Raw genomic sequence first — 21,800 nt, 5'->3', positions numbered from 1 at the left:
GCTTCCTATTATATCACAAAGCTCAATCGCTCATAGTCAGGGATTCATATTTTTGTCGATAGAGTGGCATTATACTCTAGAATGCAATAAGTATACAAAGTGAATTACTACATTCTTGGTCATAAAAATAACAGAAATATCTGATAATCCTAAAACAAAAACAGGTAGGGTCTAACCGTCCAGGGCAGCCTTACAAAAGTTCACCAAGAAGCTGAAGGTATCTGTGGAAGGAACTGTGAAGTTGTGGCCAGAATGTGTGTGGGTGGCTGTAAGGGTGGAGCAAGAGGAGGAGGAAGTGTCAAAGAGCAACCACCAGCCTCAGAGATAAGGAATTTCCTGTATTCACTTTCTTTTCACTCTGCATGTACATCTCTTAGAACCACAGACTCTGGCTGAAGCCTTAGAGATGATGAAGTTACTGGCAGCATGAGGTGAGAGAGGAATTTATGGGAAAGGACAGGCAGGGAAGAAAATCTCAGTTTAAGCGAATCATTTCTTGGGTATATGAAGATGGGGAACAAAGCGGCAAAATACAGGGCAATGAACAAACTGCGTAGTACTCCCCCAGCCCTCTTATAGCTGGAGCAAAGAATCAGTGAAGTGTGTCTTCTGTTCGCTGAATCTGCAATAGCCTCAAACAAGGAGTACCTATTTTATTTTATTTTGTTGGACAAGTTTGTTGGACTGAGTTGCAAATGTTTCTCTCCCTTTGGCTTTTTACACATTTTTTTCAAGAACACCAAGTTTTTTCTGAACAAGGCTCTGATGTGTCTGATTTAAATGGGGCTAGCTGTACCTGGGGTTTGTGCATCGGATGATAGAAAGACGGTGAGGTTCTTCGTAACGATCAATTTTCTTGAATGTTTTCTAGGTGCTTTCCCGGGGACATGGGTTCATTGAGCTGTGTTCTTCCTGTGCTTCCTGGCCTCTTTTACCTAAGTTCAACGAATCCTTGCTAGCAGAGCCCAGTCCTGGCCTGTTCAGCATGTCTGAGAAATCATAGTTTCTGCATGCTGCAGAAAGCAAGCGAGGCTGAGAATGGAAAAGGCTACCCACAGCAATCAGGAAGTTAAGAAACATGTGCGCCTGCAAGATCGGTGAGTCAGTAGTACTCCAAATTCCATGCATAGACTCTGAGATTCTAGATGCAAGTTCAGTACTCTGCTGGTTCTGTTAGACAAAATTAAAGTTCTCCGACACTCTGCATAGTTTTGCTGAATCTGGTTATAATAGCTGGGAATTATAGGAATTGTAACAGAGAGCATAAAGCTGGGAATACTGATTAAATAAATTAAAATGGATCAATTTAGGACCAGTCACTTAGCGCAGGGGTCTCCAACCTTGGCCACTTTAAGCCTGGCGGACTTCCGAGCCTGAAAATCAGACTTACAACCCAGTTTTGAAGTTCCAACATCCACGTTTCCCCATCACAGTCACATGACCACATTTTGGACACTTGGCAACTAGCCTGCATTGATTTATGATGTGTTTGACGGCATTTACTTTCGGTTTCTGTCAAAACTGGCCCTATAGTGAACAATGGGTTTGCTTAATGATTGTAGTGTTCACTTTACAACCACAGTGCTCACTTAATGATTGCCGCAAAAAAGGTCATGTGTCTGATTTTGTCAAATGGTGACTTGCTTTACGACTGTCATGACCCATGACCAAAATTGTGGGCTCAATTATACTTACAAATCGAGAACTACCTGAACAGTTAGGGAAGAAGACTGTTATAGAGTTCATTCACAAAGCACAAAGTTATGCTAACAAACCATATGCTTCACTATGGTTTGTTGAATAGGTCTCAGTTAGCTAGTTTCATACATGCTAAGCATGCCAACTGTAGTGGCTAGTATACACATGAATGTAAATTAACATATTAAAACCAGTTTCCATAAGCAGTTTAATCAAGACCAGGTGGCATTCAACAGTATGTATTTCTATTTGTGGTGAGGTAGAGTTTTTGTTTTACTTTACTTTAATCTATCACTGTGTTGGCATAAAGTGGCTTGATGTTGGTTCTTCAGGTCTGTGGTCCTAATACCTCTGTAGGAGGTATAAGTCCTGGGAACCAGCTGCATATTTAAGTATCACTTCAATGTTGTGATTGATTTAGCTTCTCTTCTTCCCAGTGAAGTCGATGACAATCTTCCATTAAATATTAGATGAAATATTGTTGATCATTAATGAAGGCAGTAGTTGAAACTTCATTCCTGGCAACCCATCTGATTAGGTGGGGTAGCTAATAATTCTGAAGGACAAAAGCATGAATATCTGGGTACTGGTGACACCCAGTTCTAGTAAGGAAGCAACTATAATCTTTGAAGGCTTTCTAATGTTGTTATTAAGTTGAATGAGTGAGTAGAAGCTAAAATTACATCCAGATATGCTAGAAGTGAGAAGCTATTGGTAAGGAGAAAATTGTTTGGCGAATGGAAGTGAAGCCTGTTCTGGATAAGACTGTACTCCTCAGACACAGCAGATTTAAGATTTGAGAGTTTTCTTCAACTGCCTAACTATTACTGTATTTGATGTTCAGAGCACGTTAGCACAACTGCAACTGATGGGCTGCTAAACCAGTTTTGTGTAGTGGTTTAGGTGCTGGAATAAAAAACAGGAGACTGAGTTCTTCTAGCCCCACTTTAGGAAAGCCAGCTGGGTGACTTTGGGCCAGTTATTCTTTCTCAGCCGAACCCATTTCACAGGCCTGTTGGTGTGTGGAAAATAGAAGGAGGAAGGAATTATATATTATGCATGCTGAGTTTCTTATAAAAGATAATAAAGGACATAGAAAAAAAACCTAATAAATAAAAATAAAATAAAATTCCTGAGCAGACCTGTTAGCAGATATCCATGCTTTGGCTATTTAACTACACTTTCTACAGAGGGCTCCCTGGAAAATTGTCCAGAAATTGCAGCTGGTGCAAAATGTGCTGTTGTATTGTTAACTATGGGAATTATATGATGCCTGTATACTGAAAAATCTGGATATATTTTAAATTGGTGTTGACAATTAAAATACTAATCACCTTAGGATCTGTCATGATGAATAGGACTAGTTATTTCAATCAGCAGCAGTGGTCTTTTCAAAATGCTTCTGCTGCCACAAGGTCTATCTGATAAGTGGGAGAAAACCTTCTCTTTCATGGCTCCTAACTGTGCAATGTCCTCTTTATGGTATTGCATTTAACCTCCACTCTTTTAATGTTCAGAAAATGTCAAAACTGCATCTTTTTGTTTAAAGTAATTTTTTCCATCCTTTGCTAATGTAAAACCTCCCATGCAGACATTCTAGGTTTGAGTGAGGAAGAAACCCTTGGAGCAGGGGTGAAATCCAACAGGTTCTGACAGGTTCTGGAGAACCGGTAGCAGAAATTTTGAGTAGTTCAGAGAACCGGCAAATACCACTTCTGTGTCGTGTCCCCCTCCCACTCTGACGACCGGGTCTAGGAAGTCTGTATCAAGCGTGGCCACGAAGCCTCTGCAGCTTTGCCAAATTCCTTTCAGATTTCTCAGGGCAGGCAGGAATCCAAGTTGTGACTTCAGCAAACCAGATGAGACTTTGCTTGACTCAAAGTTGCTTGACTCAAGCTGATCAAGCTGTGGGGTGTGGCTCCATGACTCAGCACTTATTCAGGCCTGCCCCTCCCTTCCTTCTGCTGACGTCACCTCTCAGATCTCCGGAAGTGGGGATCTGTCCACTGTGAATTCTCTTCCTCTGGATCTGCTGCCGGTAATTCCAGCACGTGGCTGGCTCCATGCTCACACGCTGTAGGAGTGAGGTTTGTTTATTCATTCCTGACATTCTCTCCGGGCTTGGTGCCAGGACTGGGGGCTGGAGGCATGCCAGGCCGTTCCTCTTCATTATCAGACTCTGAATCTGATAGGCCCGGGAGGAGGCGGGAGGGGCCCGGCTGAGGAGAGGAGGGAGGACGAGGCACAACACTCTGGCTGGTCCCAGAGTGGGGTGGGAATGGAGATTTTGCGGTATCCTTCCCCTGCCACGCCCACAGAACCGGTAATAAAAAAATTTGGATTTCACCATTGCCTTGGAGGTTTTAATGATTTATTAAACTACGCTTGGTTATTGCAAGTCTCCCTGTTACTGTCTGATTGGTGAACTCCTGAGTCTCTTTGGCCATTTTTGTATAGTTGCCAGAAGCACCAGATACTTGACTGTCACTGAGCAAGGTTGTTCTGACATACTGTAAAATACTGACTTTCTGGAAGATTGCTTTCAGATCTGCCAGAAGGTTGGTCTTTCCACTGAGATACAAATCAAAGACCAAAGGACTTTGCTTTTAAGGTGAGCCAGCAGTTTAAGACATCTCATAACAAGAGAATTCTCACTGGCCTCATCTCTGAGCCCCACTGTCCTTCTAATAGATGGAATTATTGCAGAGAATTTGCGCAACTGGCTTTAGGCATTACAGTATAGATACATCCAATTACTAGCAGGTTTGAAGAATAGCTTCTGTGTTCTTGCAGTTTTGCCAGCAAAGAGGGACAGAAGCTTTAAAACATGTTTCCATTTTACACACTGGAGGCAAATAAATAAACTTTCAAATCAAAATAGAAATGTTTGCTGCATATTTTGCTCCTGTGAGGAACATTAATTGGAGAGACATAGTTTTCTTTTCTTTTCTTTTTTTAACCAAAGCTCAAAGAGTATAGGAGAAAACGTCAACTTGTTTGCATATATAACCAATGTTATGAAGTTAAAAAGATCTAACTGTGTGGATTTGTAGAACTCTCTGAATCACTTATAAAGGACACTCAATCCTGTCCTTTATATATTCAGCCACCCTGGAAAAAGGCTGTTGAGAGAACATGACACAACCCTGGAAATATTGAAGGCCTCCAGGAGTGAGAGACATATTTTGCAAGGTAGCATAGCTTTGGAGCAGATACCTTAGGGGAGTTTCTAGGCTGCAGAAATCTGCAGATGTTCTAGCTAATTCAACAGCCAATAGATATCCAGTAAAAGTGACAGTTTGCATGCAAATATTAGGGGAAAGTTCATGCCCCAAGAAATTCTTAGCCATTCGGGCTGAAGTAGAGCCCCCAAGCAAAGCCCCAGGAAGATTTCTGGTGGTTTGTTGGGAACGCTCCTTCTATAGCCCGAAAAAAGCTCCAGAATCCAGAACGCTTCTGCCAAATGGCAGAACAAACGCAGCGTCAATCTCCGTGACTGAAATGGATTACTGAAGGATTGCTAACGCGGACAGAGCTGAAAACAGGAGCGTTGGCATTTGATTGTAAGATGATTTTAACTCCCTGACAGAGAAGGTATTCGTATTCAAGAGTGGAGATGATGAAAGATGGCGTTTTGTGTATTGGAAGTGAAAGCTAAGCTGAGCGAAAGCTAAGGAAATGCTTATTACAATTGCTGGCGTGGAACCTCTAAGAAGAATATAACAAGATATTTTTTTTAAAAATGGAATTTTTTAAAAAATCTCTTTTTTTTATTATCTTTTTCTTACAGTGTTTAAGAAGAAAAGCTTACTGAATTTTTTTTCCTATTTTTTTTCTTTTTTTCTTCTTCTTGGTATTACTTAGTTTAAAAATGGCCTTCAAGCAAAGAGATTTAACCACTTCTAAAATATTGGAAATTTCTTCAGTTCAGATACGGAAATTGAAAGAAGATATTAAAGAAAGTCTAAGGAATTTTTTACAGGAGCTTATGGAGGCTCATCTTTCAGAAATAGATCAAAAATTTAATGAAATGGAGAAAGAAATACTGGATTTTAAAGATATGGTGGAAGAGCAGAGGAGGGAGATGAAAAAATTAAAGGAATCAATTACCCCATTATTGTTATCTAGTATTCAGACAGAAGAAAGACTGGATGAACTTAACCAAATTAATTTAGATTTGCAAAGGAAAATAGATGAAGTTCAAATTAATTTGAATTTAGAAAATAAAATAGATGATATTCAGATTAAGGTAGATAGGGCAGATGAAGAAAGGGTTATATTACAATATAAATTAATGGAATATGCTATAAGGGTAAGGGGTTTAAGAGAATGTAAAGAGGAAAATTTGAAAGAGATTTTATTCAGGCCTTTGCTCAGATAGAGGAGTGGAACCAGAAGATTTTGAAGTTAATATTGAAAAAATTTATTGTGTTAATTCTTAGTTGGCAAGGCAGAAGTGTTTACCGAGAGATGTGGTTATTTATTTTACAAATAAGAAGATTAGGTATGGAATTTTGCAAGCATTTTATAAAAATAAATTTCAGATATTAGGACAAGATATAATAATGATGAAGGAAATTCCTCCTAAAATGTTAAGAAAGAGAAAAGAATTTGCTTTTTTAGTGGATGAGCTTAAGAAACATCAGATATATTTTAGATGGGAGGTTCCAGCTGGTTTAACAGTGAATTATAAAGGAAGAAAGTATTTTCTCAATACAGTTTTTAAAGCACGAGATTTCTACACTAATGTATTAAATATTGGGAACCCTTTATTAATAGATGTTAAGTTGAATGGTGAATAGATGGTGGAAAATGTGTAAGACAGAAGAAGGGGAGGGAGAATGTTTAATTCTATTATATATGATTATGGTTAATTTTTGTTAATGATTTATTTTGGATATAAATGTGTAATTTTAGGGGTACTATTTGATATATTTGAGGTATAAAGGAATAAAAAGATGAAATATTGTTTAACTTTGGAGGATAGATAGTAAAATTTAGGAATTTGGATTAAATATTATATTTAAGAGATGGATGTAATGTTGTTATATGGCTAACTAGAATTTAATTGTTATAATAGATATATTTTGGATAAGTTATAGGTGTAATTTTAATAATGTTATTTGATATAAGCAAGGTAAAGTGAAGATTTTAATTATTACAATTGATATATTGGATATTTGTAATATGATTTGATGTATATAAATGTCAAAGATATGAAAAGATGGACTATTGTTTACCCTTGAAGGTTGGACAGAAAAATTTAAGAAATTAAGTTGGAAATATGAACTATTCTTGAGAGACTGCTTAAGGAAGAAAGACATTTTAGAAGAACCCTTGGTGAATATTGGAAGATGGAACGTTGTTTTGATATTGATTGATGAAGGTTGGATATTAAAAACTATGTACTTTATTCAAGAACAAACACTAACTCAATCGGAAATTTCTGACAACTCTAGGAGTGGAATGGTCTGATATATAATGGATTGGAAGAAATGTATTTTCTTTGTTTCTGGAAGGGGAGTTGAGGTTTTAAGGAGTGACTATGGATTATGATTTGTGTTATATTTTAATTTTTGTTGTTTGTTTTATACCCTGTATTCGGTTCTGGGAAGTCCCGGGGGGTGGGGGGAGGAAGGGGAAGGGAGGGGGAGGGGGGATGAGGTTGAAAATGGATTGATAGTTAATGTACAAAGATGATTGAAGATGTATAATTAATGTAAGATCGGAGCTGCCTGGCTACCATTTCAGAATGATGGGAAAGAAGGAAGTAGAAGAGAGAAAGAGGTAGGAAAGAGAAGAGGAGGAAGAGGAAAGGAAGGAAGAGGGATAGAAGTGGGAGGAGTAGGGAGGAAGGAGGAGAGGATGTAGGAGAAGGGTGGTATAAAAATTCAATAAATAATAATAATAATAAGAGAGGGGGAGGATGGTTGTGGAAAGTAGAAGAAGGTAGAGAAGGGAAGAGAGTTAAAGGAAGGGGGTGGTGACCGGGCAGGTCCGATTACTTGGATATGATGGTACATTAAATATGTTATTGGATATGAATGTTAAAATAAAACTTTTTTATTAAAAAAAAAAGAAATTCTTAGCAAAGTATGTTAGAGATATTCTGGCAAAAATCATTTTGCAAAAGCGTGTGTAGTAAAGCAAAACCCAGTCAGTAGAGAAAAAGATATAAACATATTATCTGTGGGGTCATTATATTCAAATATTAGATATGCTAAAGAAATTGAACCATCTGCTGCATGTTAGTATAATTGTAGTTAGACAGCCTATGACCTGTTGGATCATCATTTCAGAGATAATTGCTTACTAGAAACAGAGAAAGGGGAGCAAAAAAGCAGTGGGAGATAGAGTGACTTCCAATTTACTTCTGACTTTCTTTGTTAGAAGCTGCCAGGGAGCATTGAAAATGGCAATTGTATGATTGTGGCTGAGTGTGGCAGAGAAGCAGTACAGCAGCACTAAAATGGCCAAAACACTACCAAATTTCAATCCCATGGCAATCATGGGTCCTGGTTTTTGGATGGATTCTTAACTTAACTATGTTGATTCAAAAATTTTTACCTTATGATGCACTGTTTGCCCAATTGAAGATTACAATCAATCAATCAAACAGATATGAGAGCATTAGTGGTATATAGATGTTCTTCCTCAACACATCACAAAATTAGTGCCAAGGCTGATATCAAGGAAACATCTTTTGGTGAGCGTGTAGTGGCTGATGCAGCATATATTAAATCAGAACTATAATCATGTCATCATCTGGCACATCAAAAGCACATGTTTAATTTGTTATATATTATCCAGGCTTGAAGAAGTGGGCTGAGTAGTTAATAGCAGTCCACAATGTCAGCTCCTCCAGCATAACAATGCAGCAGAATTTCTGCATGAAATTCTGAATTATCTTGAAGTTGCTAAAGATCTTTGAGATAAGATGTTTCATTTGTGGTGCATTATTATTATTTAAAAGCCACAAAACAGCAACAACCAGTATCCAGAAATATTAGACTTGGAGGATTCGTTCTCTGCTAGAATTATTGCCAAGGTAAACTCTTCATTTGCATGATATGGGATTAACCTTGCTTGTAACCATGCCTCTTTTGCAAATCAAGCAAGGAATTTATACACAAATGGGGCTTTGAGGACAACATTCTAGTACTACTTATTCCAGTCCAATGGGCCAGAATGAAAAATAATCTAGATAGTGAAAATAATACCAAAAAAAAAAAGCTCTCCTAGATAGTACTGATACACACATTGCATTACTTCACTTGAGGAAACAGTAATGATAGGGGTTCCTTTTTGCTGCTCCAAGATTGTTGTACCCCCCACCCCTGAGATTCCAAAGGAATGATATTCTTGCTTAGGATCATTGCAACATTGCTAAAGTAGCAATATGACCAAGGTAGAATTTCTCTTTCATCTCTGAGGTAGATGAATGACTTAGATTCCAGGTTCTGTTGGTCAGAAGAGAGTCTTACCTAGTGGAGATTCAATGAGATAAGAGAAATCAAAGACATCTTAAAGTAATTGCATCTCCCAGAATTGGCACAGAAAGACCAGAAGATGTATTCCAACACACACCTTCTGCAAATAATTTATCTGAAAGTGAGACTTGGAATGGCTCTTCTGGCAAAGCACTAAGGCCAGCCAGAGCAGAAGTCCTGTGGTGGCAACTGGAGTTTGCTTTCCAACTGATAGGTGATGTAGGATGGGAAGGGAAAGGATAGCAGGGTTTCTGCCAACTGTTGCTCTGAAACTACCTGTCATTACAGTGTATGCAGGCAGCATCCCTAACCTGCCCCATTGCTGAGTCATGGTAAGGGATGTGGGGGCAGTGCTTCTCATACTGAAATACTTTCTTCCTGGCTTAGGAGGAAAGTAAATGGGTGTGGTTAATAGAGACAGGGATGAATATTGATTCAGGCCAAATTATTCTGATAACTTTTTTTTTTGTGATATTCAGCACGACAACCTCATTTTGTCAGCAGAGGCGCTCTGCTGGTATAGCATAGGCCGCTTTCTCTAGTTTGATGGTTTGCAAATTCAGGCTTTTTTGTCTTGCAGAAGGGGCTCCAATGTGTCATTGGTGTTGGACATGAGTTCTCTGAGCAATACTGAACCCATTGTGCAAATCTCCACTCCTAGAGATGTCACAGTGCAGTTTTTGAACACTGCCAGTCATGTCCTCACACAGAAGACGCTCCAGGAATGGAGCTGCAATCTGGAAGAGCTTCAAGAGGAGTTTGCGGTGAGATTCTCAAAACTGCCTACCAACTGCCTGATTTGATTCCAGTTTAAGCTCCTCCAGTACCTCAATTCCTTCCTACTCCTCTTATGTCATTTCTGTATGAGTGGCAGGATCAAATAGCCTTTTTCCTAGGCTGGAAATAGCTGGTAGAGAGGTATGAGATCAATAGGTCTCTTTCAGGCATCTGAAAAAGTGTCCTGCTTTTGTCAAAATAATTAAAGCACCTTTAGTTAGAGCAATGTGTGCAGTCCTGATGCACATACAAAAGGGGCAGAACTTGCAGCATAATGGTGCAATGGTGCTTTTGTCATTCTGACACACACACTGTTTCTCTCTCTCTCTCTCTCTTTCTCTCTCTCTCACACACACACACACCCCAACTATGCTTTGCTGGGCCCTCGAAATGTGGTTTGAACATCAAGTAATGCATGTAGGGCAGATAGTTTCCCAGGGCAGGAATACTAATTATGTCAAAAACCAATTACCACTTAGTACCAAGCTTAAGTAATATAAAGCGAAGTGTCTTTAAGATGAGGGAATTGTAGGAAAAAAAATACTGGATTGAACTGCAATGGATATAAAAAAAATCACAGAGGAGAATCAGCTGCTTAAAGTAGACAGTAAAAATTGCTATCTGAGCTGAGAATCTGAGCAGGTTTTTTGATGCCTGCCTACTTTTTCCAGTGGAACTCTGGCATGCCGTTCAGATGCCAAGTTTGACTTTGAATATCACTGTCCTGATTTAGACTGAGGCTGAATTAGTATAGGATCTGGTTGGTCATGGGTCTTAGACAACAGCATCTGAGCAGAGCAGTAATTCTGAGTTATAATTTTTTCCCCACCTCCTTTCTGCCGAGCTCTCCTTGTGGAAAGGGAGGATTGGGAAATTGCCTGCTTGACAAGATAAAAGGCACTGATGATATTGTTTTCAACTCTCTGAGTATCATTAAAAAAGGAAATTAATTAATTCAGCAATTTCTCCTTAACAGAAAATCCCCTCAAACTTCATCACTCCGGAAGAACTCAAAATTCTTGGCCGGGCAGCGAAGGATAGATACAAATCCATCCTACCAAGTATGTTTACTCTGAAATCATATTTGAACAGGAAGAAACTGGGATTGGGAAAGAAAAACAAAGAATGTTGAGTTTTGACTCCAGATTGATATTGCATAACGTACTGCAGAGCGTGGTTTCTGCAACACTGGCAGATCCCTGTTTTCAGTAGGCTCTCCTGTCAAGTCCCTTGAGGATGCATGGCTCAGAGTCTGAAGCTGTCATTAATATCAGCAGGGGATATAGCTGTCAGCCAATGTTTCTATACCAGGTGATAAAATTCCTATTTTAGATTTCAGAAAGTAGTTTCCAATCCGCTGAATAAAATGACAAAAAGCTTATCTTCAGCAGGATAAGCATTTGGAGATCCCTGAGGGGGTCAATGTATCATACTGGGTGGGAAGTCTGGAATGTTAGTCCAAACAGTTCTGAAGAATGCTTGGTTGGACAAATGGAATGTAGAGTACTGAACTGGAGAAACTTGCCACACATGGAACATCACTGTAGAACATGAAATAGTTACAAAGGGTACTTCTGGATGGAGGACTCTTAGAGCTACCAATTAACTGAATCATCTATTCCTTGGGTATGAAATGTCAAATAAATGTTGGGGAAACATGGAATGGTTCTAAGTAATAGAAGGCAATATATTCAAGAGCTCCAGTAAAATTCCATGAATGAGACAGAATGATTGTGCAATAAACATTTCATTGGAAATTGGAAGCCCAATTTCTCACTAGTGGGATATCTCAGTGAAAAAAAAAGGAAAGAAAAGGATGCCTTGAATTCTTCAGTTGAATGGTAAAAATTGAAATATAGGTATAATAAAATAGCTTTCATATTTGGACATTTTTGAGCCTTGTGTACTATTTTTGACCATGTTGTAGCTTCTTTCCTTTCAGTTACAGGGAATCAAAATTAATTATTGCTCTGAGAAGCACTGAATGCTGAAACTCTTGTAAATTGTAGAACAGCCAATCCACTCCAGAAATTTTGAACTTCTGCTCCCATTATCTCCAGGCTTGGCTGGATGGAAATTATGTGAAATAAAGTCCAAGTTACTGGATGGTTGAGGAAGGCTGCTTTTAAAGCTGTGATGTGATAAAATGCAAAAATTCCTACACGTACATAAGAATTTCTTGCTGATGCTATAATTCTTGCACAAGACTGTAAAGGAGAATATAATTTAATGCGATATAAGATGAATAAAATTCCCAGTTGGGCCACTTAGTTGCAGGATGCACATTCTTCCAGGTTTAGGAGAAATAAAATAATATATTTGTTTACTTCTGAGGAGAACTATAGAAACTCAAGGCATCAGGGGAAAAAAAACATTGGTTCAGCCAGGCATTTATTTTTGTCACCCTTGTTTTAAAATATAGGGTTTTGAAATCCCTTTTATATTCCTATTTTGAGATTATAACTGTATATTTCTAATGAAAAGTGGGTGAAATAAGGGCCCCAAACCAAACTGATATGAAACCAAAAAGATTTCAAAACCATTTTTCTGTGGAATAGTTTGGCCCAACTGATAGTAAATGCTATATTAAGCCTTTAGCTATCTCATCTAACTAAAATGTTCCTCTAGATCCCCAGAGCCGTGTCTGTCTCAAGAGAGTCAACAGCCAAGAAGAGGAGTCTTACATAAATGCAAATTACATCCGGGTGAGCCAGAGAATTATCTAGAGGTGAGATAACAAAGCTGGTGGTTCTGGTGTCTTTTGTTCATAGCTGTTATTTCTCTCCTATTGTCTAGGGTTATGCTAACCAGAAGAAGGCCTATATTGCCACACAGGGACCCATGCTAAATACAGTCAATGACTTCTGGACAATGGTGTGGCAAGAGGAAACTCCACTCATAGTTATGCTCACCAAACTCAAAGAAAGGAAAGAGGTATTGTTGTAGAGATGTATATCAATTCTGATAAATGAGAAGTTTCAAAGTTTCCTCTGTTTAGCCTGGATTCTGTGTCCTTTGGAAGAGATTTCTGGAGATCAGTGCCATTGCTATAGTATAACATTTATATCAGAAGTGTGTTTCAGCAGGTTCTGACCAGTTCTGGAGAACCGGTAGTAAAAATTCTGATTGGCTCCGCCCCCATCTATTCTCTGCCTCCCAAGTCCCAGCTGATTGGGAGGAAATGGAGATTTGCAGTAACCTTCCCCTAGAGTGGAGTGGGGATGAAGATTTTATAGTATCCTTCCCCTGCCACGCCCACCAAGCCACGCCCACCAAGCAATGCCACACCCACCAAGCCATAACCCACAGAACCGGTAGTAAGAAAATTTGAAACCTACCATGATCTATATACTGTATAGTCATATGTAAGTCAGCAAAATATTCAGAAATCTAATAAAGGACAGCTACCTATAGCCATAGTAATATTGTGGCATACTGTGGCTATTCTAGAGGAACACATAATGCTATTATATTTTCTGTAAAATTTCAGTTTCAAAATTTGTGATAATCTGGATTATTCTCATGGAGTAATGAGGCTATCTTTATGAATTTAAATGAATTGAATGAATGCTTATGCACTGTCTATTAACTCAAGAGATCCTAAAACTCCAGTTTCAGGCCAAATTTGCTTCACTAAATGTCCCCTTCTGGTCTATGAACTTATAAAGCAGTCCTCCTGACACTCTAAAGCTCCACTCTTTGCAAACCCTCATAGATAAACTGCCATTTCAAAGTTTTGGTCATATTTTGAAGCTGCTTTCCTACTGTTTGTTTCTTTCCCAGTTCCTGGTGCTTTATTTATTTATTTATTTTTATTTATTTATTTATTTTATCACACAGTATATATAAGCATAAGCATGAAATACACAGTATATATAAGCGTAAGCACGAAATAAGTATATAATATATAAGCATATATATAAGCATGAGTATGTAATAACTATATTAATTGGATATAGCGAAAGAAAACAATAGGACAGGAATGGTAGGCACTCTTGTGCTTTTATGCACGCCCCTTACAGACCTCTTAGGAATGGGGTGAGGTCAATGGTAGACAGTTTTTGGTTGAAGCTTTGGGGATTTTGGGAAGAGACCACAGAGTAAGGTAGTGTACTCCAAGCATTAACAACTCTGTTACTGAAGTCGTATTTTCTGCAGTCAAGAATGCAGTTAACATTAAGCTTAAATCTGTTGTGTGCTCGTGTATTGTTGCAATTGAAGCTGAAGTAGTCTTTGACAGGAAGGACATTGTAATAGATGATTCTATGAGTTAAGCTCAAGTCATGCCAAAGACGGTGTAGTTCTAAATTTTCTAAACCCAGGATTTCAAGTCTGGTAGCATAAGGTATTTTGTTGTATTCAGAGGAGTGGAGAACTCTTGTAAAATATTTCTGGACACGTTCAATTGTATTGATGTCAGAAATGTGGTATGGGTTCCAGACAGTTGAGCTGTATTCAAGAATTGGTCTAACAAATGTTTTATATGCTCTGGTTAGTAGTGTAGTGTTTTTGGAGAAGAAGCTACGCAAGATTAAGTTTACAACTCTTAAAGCTTTTTTTGGCGATGTAGTTGCAGTGGGCTTTGGCACTTAGATTATTTGATATGAAAACTCCAAGGCCTTTAACAGGGTGGGGGTCATCTGTAAAGTAATGTCCATCAAGCTTGTGTTTAGGTTCTTTTTTCCAATATGTAAGACTGAACATTTGCTGGTTGAGATTTGGAGTTGCCAAGTTTTAGACCATTCAGATACAAGGTTTGCATTCTCTTAATTTTCTACCAATGACTTCCAGAGCAGAACTGCTACAAAGTACTCTGGGCATTTTATAGTGGTTTCTCCTTTGCAGATGGATGATACCTCTACACAAAGTTTTGAAAGGTGTTGGGTGAGACTTCGGGAAGGAGTTTTGGTATCACCTGCTGATGTGCAGGAAGGTTGCTTATTGGTAAACCTATTGCTTATTGCTTAACATATTGCTAAACAAGGGCCCTGCGTATGCTCGTTTAGAAATAAAAAAAAACAACGAAGGAATTTATCATCTGGCAAATGTGCAGAGATTGTGGCTTTATTATTTCTGGAAGCTTTGTTAGCCAGCACAAATCTTTGCAGACTTAATGAATACAAATGTGGTGGCAAGGGAGTATTAATAGCTACATCTCAAGTGTATTTTTTTTTTAACTCTTAAGATTTTCCTAAACCTTTTCTTTCCATAGGGAAGCTTTAGAAAATACATTAAAAACTCACATGTGGGGTTTCTGAGCCTCAGGAAGCTTGCTATTGTTTGCTTTGTAGAACCACTCCTGCAGCTCATTTGCTATGGGGGAATAGGTCTGTGAATGTTAGTTCTAATTTCCTCTTTTCTTTGGGGATTTAGAGTCAGCCACTTGGTTGACATCTTTACGGATGAGGATCCCTATCTTTATAATTTCAGAAATGTATCTGTTACTGGCCTGAAAGAGAAGCATCCTATGGACCATTTAGAATTCAAGTCCAAGACATTTGGGAATGCGATGACTACACCATTCGTAGCTTTTCCCTGCAGGTATTATATTTTTTTTTTATTGAGGAAGACAAGAGCTTTGGCAAGATTATTTTCCTGCACAGTTCACCCTTCCCTCCAAATCTCTATGCAAGTACTGTCAAAACCTGTACCTTAAGTTAAACTGCTATACATTTTGTTTTTCTTAATGAATTTTGAATTATTTTTCATGATTCTTGTTTTGGGTTTTGTTCCTTTAATTATATTTTTTATTACATATGTACATATGTATATGTATATGTATGTATGTATGTGTATATAAGGTAAAGGTTCCCCTTGCACATATGTGCTAGTTGTTCCTGACTCTGAGGAGTGGTGCTCATCTCCGTTTCAAAGCCGAAGTGCCAATGCTGTCCGAAGACGTCTCCGAGGTCATGTGGCCAGCATGATTAAATGCCAAAGGCACACGGAACGCTGTTACCTTCCCACCAAAGGTGGTCCCTATTTTTTGACTTGCATTTTTATCTGCTTTCGAACTGCTAGGCTTGGCAGAAGCTGAGACAAGTAACAGGAGCTCACCCCATTTTGTGGCCCTAGGGATTCGAACTGCCGACCTTTTGACTAACAAGCTCACCGTCTTAGCCACTGAGCCACTGCATCCCTTTATGTGTGTGTGTGTGTGTGTGTGTGTGTGTGTGTGCGCGTGCACACACACATACATATATACATGTATGTATATATGGTATCAAAATGATGGTACCATTTTGGCTGTATAAGAAATTCCTTTCTCATACTTATTAGTCTATATGAATGGACTGGGCACAAAACTTTTCAATCTGGATTATTTTTATTTTATTTTCTGCTTGTAGACAGAATATTCCCTTTCATTTAATTTCCCACTTAATTTTTATTCTATCTATAAATATTAATGACCATTTCATTGAGCATTTCATTATATCACTTAGTTGTCATAAGGCTATTGTGAGGAAGGGAAGTGTTTTCTCCTCAGGACTTTTGCCTCCTTAAAGATATTTGTATAGCTTTAAGTTTTGGAATTCCAATAAGCACCTCGATACTTTCTCTCTTGGATAGATGCAACCACATATATATGAATACTTGAAAGAGTAAAAGTAATGCTATCTTGCATTTTATCATGATTTTTAGTTCAAAGATGAATGTCGCACTGTGAAACACATTGTCTTCTCATCCTGGCCAGACCAGAGGACACCAGAATCAGCCAAGATGCTCTTGCATTTGATTCTTGAGGTGGAGAAAATTCTGAAGGCTGCCCAAAACAAGGGACCAATTGTTGTGCACTGTAGGTGAGAATTCTTCTTGTAGCTCCGTAGTGTTGAAGGATTTCCAAAGATGCTGGTTTTGAACTTATATTTGAAATCTCCAGTCTGAAAGGATGCAGCTACAGATCTAGAAAATACTTCTCTCTGTAAAATTCTTTACTTATAGACAGTGGTGAAACTGGCTTACTGTTTTTTCCAGAAGCTTCTAGGTTTCAGTGTATAAGAGATGGAATTCAGCAAACCTACTTGATTGGAAGGGGATGGACAGATATATTTCTACACCTTTCTCCTTCATATCCCCAAAGATGCAATCTGACATGAAGTTGTTCTATTTAGTGCAGGCATTGGACGGACAGGCTGTTTCATTGCTACTCATATTGGATGCCAGCAACTAAAAGACAAAGGAGAAGTAGATATTTTGGGAATTGTCTGCCAGCTACGCATAGACAGGTATGGATGAAAAGCAGTATATAGGCCAAGTTCTGAGACTATTTCATGAAAAACTGAAGGGGTCGCTAGTTAGCTTGTCTTTTTGTTTTGTACATATATTATCCACTTAACAATATTCTCTAATCAAGTTAAATGTATTGAAACTTCTACATCATACTATAGTATGAACTTTGAAGCTGCCTGGAAGCATCTTGATAAATATAATTTCCTAAATGCTGATAATTTGATATGAAAGTGATTAAATTAGTTGGTTCAGTATTCAAGCAAAATCACAGCAGTCATTAATGGTTTGGTAACAAGCCAGTTTATGGTGAAACTTGGATCCTAGACATGTTCGTAGTAAACATAATAAGATTCACGATTTGGTACTGCCAATGGCATCTTTTCAGTAGATACATAGAAATGAGTAAGTTTGATTCCTAAACAAATCAGACCCACTCAATTTAAGATTTGTATTTGTCTTATTCTGCAAAGGCACCAACCAAATTATACCCAGTAATAGACTGATTTCTGTATTGTTACATTAGATTTAGTCTCCAATTCTATATAGACTTGTGATAAATCAAGGAACCTACCAAGCCTCGTTAAAATTATTTCAATGTAACACTTGTGGTAAAATGTTGTATCTGTAAATGAGATACAAGAATATATGACAATCTGACGTACTTTATTGGTGTTACTTGTACTGTGCTTCAGGATATCAAATATATTAAATAATGCATTCTTTATGAATGAAGGTGAATATACATGTCTCAGGATAACGTTGCAGGATCCAATCTGGGTTGGTCATTGGGACCAGAGGTTTTGTCTTCCGAGCTTTTGGACTCGTGCTAGAGCCCATCTTCAGGGAACCTCTCTCAGAAGTTCCTTGAAGATGGGCTCTAGCACGAGTTCAAAAGCTCGGAAGACAAAACCTCTGGTCCTAATGACCAACTCAGATTGGATCCTGCAGTGCTCTCTTTAGTTCTATATTGGGACATGTCTAGAGGTTAAGAGCACAAGTGTTTGTGTTATTTATCAACTTTAGTATCTAAGTAAGTGTTGTCTATGGTATGAATAAAGTACATACAAAAAACAATAGAAAAACTATAACAACTATAAACGGTATTACAAATAGCCTGGAGCAATATGACTTTACAAGCAATACAGAGAATATTGTCTGTCAGGTAAGATTTTTAAAGATAGTTCCTAATGTCTTATATATAATATAAATGGATCATGTCAACTCTTCAGTTTGCTCTTCCAGGGATTATTAAAAGCTATCTGAATATCTAAGTGCCACTCATAGCCTGTTCATAAGCTTTGAGTGAAAGATGATTTTGACCTGATAAAAATTCTCAGCAATTAATTGAATGACTCTTCCCAGTATTTAATAATGCCATTTTAGTTTGATTTAAAAAGTTAAGAAGGTCATAGTTTCAGTCCTCATTATTTATCTGTACATGTTTTATTTTATAATATTTTTTGCAATTTCTTGAATAGGCATTTGCGATTGAATTGTTTTGCAAAGTGTATGTAGTTCTCAACCTGCTTTGTAAGCTATGGTCTGCAAAGGTTGTAAATGATCTAACTAAGATTGTCACTGTTTGCAAAACAAATGTATTCTCCTTCCCAGTGCCTGTATATTTAAATAGATTTTCTTTGCTTGCAGAGGTGGAATGATACAAACCAGTGAACAGTACCAGTTTGTCCATCATATACTTGCTATGTATGCCTCACAGCTTTCCAAGTTTACAGACAACTAATCCATCATACTGTGGTAGCAAGAGGAATTGTTTATATCTTGACACTTTGCTTGGAGATAGCTCAAACAAGAACTGTTAGGTTGTTGGTTTTATATAAAAGGAATTTAGCTGGATGTAGAGTTTTAATTTCATTTTTTAATGTTTTGAACTTCCTGTGTAAGTTTTGTAAACATAATATTCAAGTTCATTAAAAATGCTGTTGTGTTAAATACACACACACACACACACACAAACAGCTGCACATCTCAATCCTGGACTGACCAGGTTATGTTGTTAAGGTCTTTTCCCAATGTCTGGAGGCTGTGGAAATTCTGGATGGGAAACAAAAGGCTCAAGCTTGATTCTGACAGTGATGAGTGGTTATGGTTTTGGATTGATTGAGACCAGTGCCATCCATCTTGAGTCATGAATAAGCTTGCAGTTTTCCCTTCAGAACTGATATACAATATGGAGGTATTCTTAAACTCACATCTCCTACTTAAGAAGCAGGTAGCAGCTATGGCTAAGAAGGCCTTTGCACAAATCTATCTTGTGTGCCAGTTATAATCCTACCTGAACCAGATAGTTGTTCAGTTAGTCACTCTTTATCATCCTCACATATGAGTCTTGTAATGCAGTCTATATAGGGCTGCCCTTGAAAAATACTCAGAAGTTGCAACTGGTCCAGAATGTACCACTATGGGCAATTATGGATGGGTCACATGATGGTTGTGAAATCATATCACAATTCAGTGTGTTGCTTATCCTGGTATGTTCCAGGTCAATTAAGAAGTGTCATGTAATGAACTTAAAAAATATGGCTTCTTGGTCACAGCACTTGCTCTCTGGAACATTTCCCCTGAGACTTGTTTGGCTCTTACCCCATCTGAGTTGAAAGAAACCCTTAAAATCTGACTGTTTCCCCAGGCCTTGGGTTAGATTGTATTGCAGGACCTGTGGATTTTATTAATTTAAAATGAACAGTTTTCCTTTCTTCAGATTCTTGTGATTTTACTTTTATTTTTTATAATTATTTCATTAATACATGATGTCCAGAATTGCTATGGAGTTAAGAAGCACTATTAATTGGTTTGTATTCAGTCATGAAATACAGTCTGATTTAAACAAGGTACTTTAAATGAGAAAGCGAGTCTTCCATGCAGAGGCGATCACATTTAAATATATGGTTAACTTACAAAATATTCAATCAGTCTGTAAGCATTAACACACAATAGGTTAGCTGAATGTATTATTGGCTTGCTAGTGTTGTGTTCAGATGGATGAGTATATAAAATAAGCATATTTTATATACTTAAATAAAATTGGAAAACATATTGTAAGATATTTCTTTCCACCCCGTTTTTTATACAGTAAGTTAGACGCTCTGTAACAAACCAATTAGGGCTAAAATACATAGGAAGTTGCCTTAAAGCAGTGCTTCTCAATTATTTTCTGTCATGCCCCCCTAGGAAGAAGAAAACATTTTTCGCGCCCCCCGCGCGACTGTAAATAGACATGAACACGGGGCTTAGCTTGTTATGACAGTGTTTGCCGAGGTCAAACGCGCCCCCCTTTACGGAGCCTCGCGCCCCCCCTGGGGGGCGCGCCCCACTATTTGAGAAGCACTGCCTTAAAGTAAGCCAAAGCGCTACTCCGCTTTGCTCAGCATTGGTGATATTATCTGAAATGTGGATACCAACTTTCCCAGCCATATTTTCAGGTGTCTGGTAAAATCCACAATAACATATTACAGGTCATATTGTCACGTAGATGTCACAGGTTAAAGTACTGTATGTAGTCTGTGTCATTTGCATAGCAGTATCGTATGAGAATAATACCACTTGTACTCATTGTCAAGCCTAGCCATATCTGGAGGCATACAGAATAAATGTTCTACCTCTGAATTGTGTATTTTTTAATTATGTTTTCTCTCACTGTAGAAAAAAGTAAAGCATGTTTGTTAAAAGACTAAAGTTGTGCTGTAATTTTTCCCACCAAGGCTAGTTGTTAGATTCGGGCAATAACGAGGCAGGAGACCAGGATAGTGACAACAGCTCTTTACTATATGGTGAACCCAGCAGCCAGTGCTGGGAAAAACCTCTCCTTATATACAGTTTAACCAGGGGCTTCAACCAATCAGCAACGTGCTATTTTCCCGCCAAAACTTTTAAAGATACATTACACTCCTTCCCTCCCAGAAAACACTTTACCACTATTTACATAAAAATTTACATATTATTTTTCAACGTAATCACGCAAGTAGACTGGGCGTCTCCTGACTCTTTCGGACCTGCGCAATTCATTCTCTGGGAGTGAGTCGAGCTGACCGGAGGGACTGTCTGTTCCTCTCAGCTCCTCCTCTAGGCCATCCGGCCCTGGATTATTTGCAGAGTCGTCCCTGCTGTTTTCTGATGGAACCTGTTGGCGTCGCTGGACCTCCTGGAATTCAGATAAGTCCCGCTTGCCCCGGGTTTGAGTCAGCTGTGGATTCAAACATTGTATAGTCAGGGCCTGTTTCGCCTAATTCTGATTGTTCGTTATGCTTTCTTATTTGGTCTATGTGGCGCTTCCATACCCGCCATCCTTTATCTCTACTAGATATGATTTGGTCCTGTTATTTCTAGGATTTTCCTGCTAACCAGGTCGGGCCTCGCTGTAGTTGTGTGCCCACACTAGGTCGCCTATTGCCATCCTCTTGTTTTACCGAGTCCCCTTGTAACCGTCTGGTGTGTAGTTTGGGTTTAAACGGTCTAGTGGGCACCTGAGCTTCCGACCCATTAATAACTCTGCTGGGCTTCTGCCAGTTGTGACACAGGGGTTCTGTGTTGGACTGCCAGGAAGGTATCGATTTTGTTTGCCAGTCGCCTGGCTTGATTCTGACAATG

The 21,800-nt window shown here is 38.4% G+C and overlaps 1 protein-coding gene across 1 annotated transcript; it reads left to right on the top strand.

Annotated features, from left to right (window-relative positions):
- The first annotated feature begins 350 nt into the window (after positions 1–350).
- On the top strand, positions 351–20,888 carry PTPN7 (protein tyrosine phosphatase non-receptor type 7). The gene is made up of 10 exons (XM_058178244.1): positions 351–431; positions 872–1,097; positions 9,769–9,952; positions 10,942–11,026; positions 12,594–12,670; positions 12,762–12,899; positions 15,396–15,506; positions 16,608–16,765; positions 17,078–17,191; positions 18,843–20,888. Exons 2-10 carry the CDS (start codon positions 1,039–1,041, stop codon positions 18,934–18,936), a joined length of 1,020 nt encoding a protein of 339 aa, XP_058034227.1. The 5' UTR covers positions 351–431; positions 872–1,038; the 3' UTR covers positions 18,937–20,888.
- The last annotated feature ends 912 nt before the right edge of the window (positions 20,889–21,800 follow it).

The sequence above is a fragment of the Ahaetulla prasina genome, chromosome 3, assembly GCF_028640845.1.
Source record: "Ahaetulla prasina isolate Xishuangbanna chromosome 3, ASM2864084v1, whole genome shotgun sequence".
Lineage (NCBI taxonomy): Eukaryota > Metazoa > Chordata > Lepidosauria > Squamata > Colubridae > Ahaetulla > Ahaetulla prasina.
The sequence above is the reverse complement of the archived record's forward strand: the minus strand, read 5'-3'. Positions and strand labels throughout refer to the sequence as shown.